Source organism: Fonticula alba (assembly GCF_000388065.1).
Source record: "Fonticula alba strain ATCC 38817 unplaced genomic scaffold supercont2.6, whole genome shotgun sequence".
NCBI lineage: Eukaryota > Rotosphaerida > Fonticulaceae > Fonticula > Fonticula alba.
In genome coordinates this window covers 1,007,509-1,011,098 of record NW_009242976.1, presented here as the reverse complement: position 1 = coordinate 1,011,098, position 3,590 = coordinate 1,007,509, and the positions used below count along the sequence as shown (strand labels likewise).

At 69.7% G+C, this 3,590-nt stretch overlaps 2 protein-coding genes across 2 annotated transcripts; one reads left to right on the top strand and one right to left on the bottom strand.

The window, feature by feature from the left end:
* Positions 1 to 155: 155 nt before the first annotated feature.
* On the top strand, positions 156 to 1,598 carry H696_03890 (hypothetical protein; the record flags this gene model as incomplete). The annotated part of the gene is made up of 1 exon (XM_009497751.1): positions 156 to 1,598. The coding sequence occupies one exon, from the start codon at positions 156 to 158 to the stop codon at positions 1,596 to 1,598; it is 1,443 nt and encodes a 480-aa protein (XP_009496026.1).
* Positions 1,599 to 2,014: 416 nt separating this feature from the next.
* Positions 2,015 to 3,563, bottom strand: H696_03889 (hypothetical protein; the record flags this gene model as incomplete). Its single annotated transcript, XM_009497750.1, has 2 exons — positions 2,015 to 2,733; positions 2,936 to 3,563. The coding sequence occupies 2 exons, from the start codon at positions 3,561 to 3,563 to the stop codon at positions 2,015 to 2,017; spliced, it is 1,347 nt and encodes a 448-aa protein (XP_009496025.1).
* Positions 3,564 to 3,590: the final 27 nt, after the last annotated feature.

Here is a 3,590-nt window from a genome sequence, read left to right as displayed (position 1 = left end):
CACACACACCCGCACACACGGAGCCAAGTAAACAGGCGCCGCCCCCCCTGACCGTCCTCTCTCCCTCTCTCTCTCTCCGCCCCCCGCCGCCCTCCCCACCCCCCCCCCCCCCCCCCCCCCCCCCCCCCCCCCGCCACGCCCCTCCTAGCGCGACCATGTTCTCGCTCGGTCGCTTTGCTGGCCGGGCCGCCCCCAGCCTCCGGGCGGCCCTGGTGACCCCGATGCGCCCGGCTGCCCCGGCCGCCAGCCTCAGCCTGCGTGCCGGGCTGCTGGCGGCCGAGGCGCCGCTGCTGGCCGCTGGCCGTCGGGCTGGCCTCCTCGGGGCCATGCGTCCTCTGGCCCGGGCCCCGGGTGGCAGTCCCACCACGCTGCTTCGCCGGGCCATGACCACGTCGGCTCCGGCGGCGCCGGCCGAGGCGGCTGCGACCGGCACCGGCCGCTGGTCGGCTCTGATGGGCGGCGTGCCGCGCGGCTCCGAGCGCCGCGCCGCCGCCTACATGTTCACGGTGGCCGGCTTGACCTTCAGCATCATTGTCATCGGCGGTCTGACGCGGCTGACCGAGTCCGGCCTGTCGATCACCGACTGGCGCCCGGTCACCGGGACCCTGCCTCCGCGGTCGGATGCCGAGTGGGATGCCGAGTTTGCCAAGTACCGCGCCTCGCCGGAGTACCGCCTGCAGAACCACGGCATGTCCATGGAGGACTTCAAGTACATTTTCTGGTGGGAGTGGGGCCACCGCCAGGTGGGCCGGCTGATTGGCCTGGCCTGGGCCGCGCCGCTGGCCTGGATGGCCGCCCGCGGGACGGTGGTTCTCCGGGACGCCGGCCGCATGACCCCCTTCGGTCGGCAGGCCCTGGCCATCGGCACCCTCATCGGTGCCCAGGGGCTCATGGGCTGGCTCATGGTCAAGTCCGGCCTGGATGAGCGCCTGGTCGAGGAGGATCGCGTGGCCCGTGTGAGCCATCTCCGCCTGGCCGCGCACCTGGGCCTGGCCCTGGTCATCTACGGGGTCTCCCTGTGGAATGGCTTGTCCCTGCTGCCGAGCACCGCGGCCAAGAACCTGTACTCGGCCGTGCGCGACCCGGCCGTGTGGGGCCCCCTCCGGTCGCTCAAGCGCAATAGCCACCATCTGGCCACCCTGGTCGGCGTGACCATCCTTTCCGGGGCCCTGGTGGCTGGCCTCCATGCCGGGCGTGTGTACAACGAGTTCCCCACCATGGGGCCGGGCCGTCTGGCCCCGGCGGACTACCTGCTCCCGGTCGAGGACGAGCCGAACCCCGTGCGCCGGGTGCTGGACTCCGCCCCGGCCACCCAGTTCCACCATCGTGTCCTGGCCACCACCACCCTGGCCGCCGGGTGTGGCCTTGTGCTGGGTGTGGTCCTCCGCCGGCAGTGGCACCTCCTGGCCAAGCCCACTCGCAATGCCATGCTCCTGCTGTCTGGTGCCCTGGCCGGGCAGTTCACCCTCGGCATTGCCACCCTGCTGATGCATGTCCCCACCCCGCTGGCCAGTGCCCATCAGGCCGGTGCTGTGGTCGTCATGTCGGCCGTCCTCCGGCTAATGCACACCCTGCGTAGTGTGTCGCGCAAGCTGTGACCCGACGACCTCCTCCCCGGCTCCGCGTCCCCATCATGATCATCATGATCATGATCATCATCATCGTCATCTTTCTCCCCCTTCTCCCCGCAGCGCATCGCACGGGGCTGCCTCCTCGGGCCTTTCCTCTCCCTCCGCGATGAACAACCCTCCCGGTTTGGGCACACCTGCGCACTGCTCGGCCCGGCATAATAGACATTCTTCTCTTCTTCCTCTTGGCTGGCCCCTTGGCCCTTTCGTGTGGCCCTCTTTTGCCGGAGGGCCACATGAATGTGCAACTGGAGGGGGGTGTTTATTTTCCGGTGGAATCGAGACACGTAGGGCAATGCATGTGTGTGTGTGTGTGTGTGCGTGCCTGAGTCGGTGTGACATGTCTGAGAGTGCATGTGCGGTCACGAGCGCATGGGGGCAGACAACTAATGCGCCTTCTGCTTGGTGACAGCCCCCCCGGCGGGGGTGGCCGGGTGCTGCGACTTGCGCCCGGCCTTGCGAATCCCCTCGGCGGCCTCAATCAGCAGGCCTGCCGCCACCAGGGCGATGGCCGCCCACTGGGGCCCGGTAACCGGGTGCCGGAAGAGGAAGACACTGGCCACGATGGACGCCAGCTTCCGAGTCACAGTCAGGGTGACCAGGGTGATGGAGCCGAACTTGGCCAGGATGGCGAAGACAAAGAGCTGCCCCACGGCCCCGCAGAAGGCAAACAGACACACGTCCACCAGGGCGGCGGGATGCGTCCGCAGGAAGGCCAGCCCATGGCTGTATGTCTCCATCAGGGGGGTCAGCAGGCCGACCACCGGCCCCGGCAGAGACAGGGTCCGGGTCAGGAGGACCGCTGCCCCGAAGCCGGCCAGCGGCAGGCAAAAGTGCGCCAGATTCAGGTAGAGCATGAGCTGGGGAGCGGTGAAGGTGGGCGCCGCGGCCAGAGCCTCCGCGGACACCTGGTCGGGGGAGGTGGGGTCAGCGGCACCGGCGGCCGGGCCCCGGGCCAGGCGCCACCGAGCCGAGCCACCCTTGCCAAACAGCTGGAACATCCGGTCCTCGGTGGCATTGGTCAGGCCATCCAGCAGAAGACTCAGGGCCAGCAGGGCCAGCCCAGCGCCGGTGGTCGTCTGGCCGTCATACTTCGAGGGGCCACCTGCAAGCAGGGTGGGGTGGGGGGGGGGGGGCGGGGGCCGGGGAGGGAGGGGAGAAGGGGCCGGATGGATTGAGGGAAGGGGACGGAACAGGCAGAGGGGGGCCGGGAGGGCGGGCAGAAGGGGGAGGGTCATTAAAGGCAAGGGATGCCAAGGCGGCGGGGCGGGGGGCGAAACACGGCCCGGGGAGGCCTCCCGACGCACTGGACTCGCCGAGCATGGAAAAGGCAAACACGCCGGCTGTGATGGCCAGCGAGGCGAACACCTTCCGGGCATCGGCCCGCTGGCCGTACACCACCCACCGGACCAGCATCACCGGAATCAGCTTGGCCGTCTTGCCCAGCATCAGGGTCGGGTAGTTCAGGTACGCGAGGGAGGCGTACGCCAGCGGGCTCGAGGAGGCAGCCGTCAGGCCAACCAGGCCCATCAGGAATTGCAGGCTGGCCGCGCCGCGGCGCCAGATGGGGAAGGGCCGGTCCTTGTGCAGGAGAGCCAGCGACACCCGGGCCAAGATGGCCGAGAAAAGCGCCTGGAAGGCCGACAGCAGGCTGAAATGCTGGAACCGAGCGGTTGACCCGTCGATGGCCAGGTAGGTGGTCGAGGCAATGCGCTCCTGCAGCAGACCCCACGTCAGGAAGGAGGCATAGAGACCGGAGGCCAAAAGGGCGAAGTGAAGGGTCTCCCGGAGGGCCGATCGGGCCGGGGCGGAGCCCACTCCGGGGGGGGAGGATGTGACCAGGTCAACCGAGTCGACAGATGAGGCGGTCTTCTTGCCCCGGTGGACGGCCTCCGAGGCCGAGGCCCGGCTGGCCTGCGTGAGCGGGCGGGTCATCACTCGGGCAGGGAGAGGCAGGGGGGG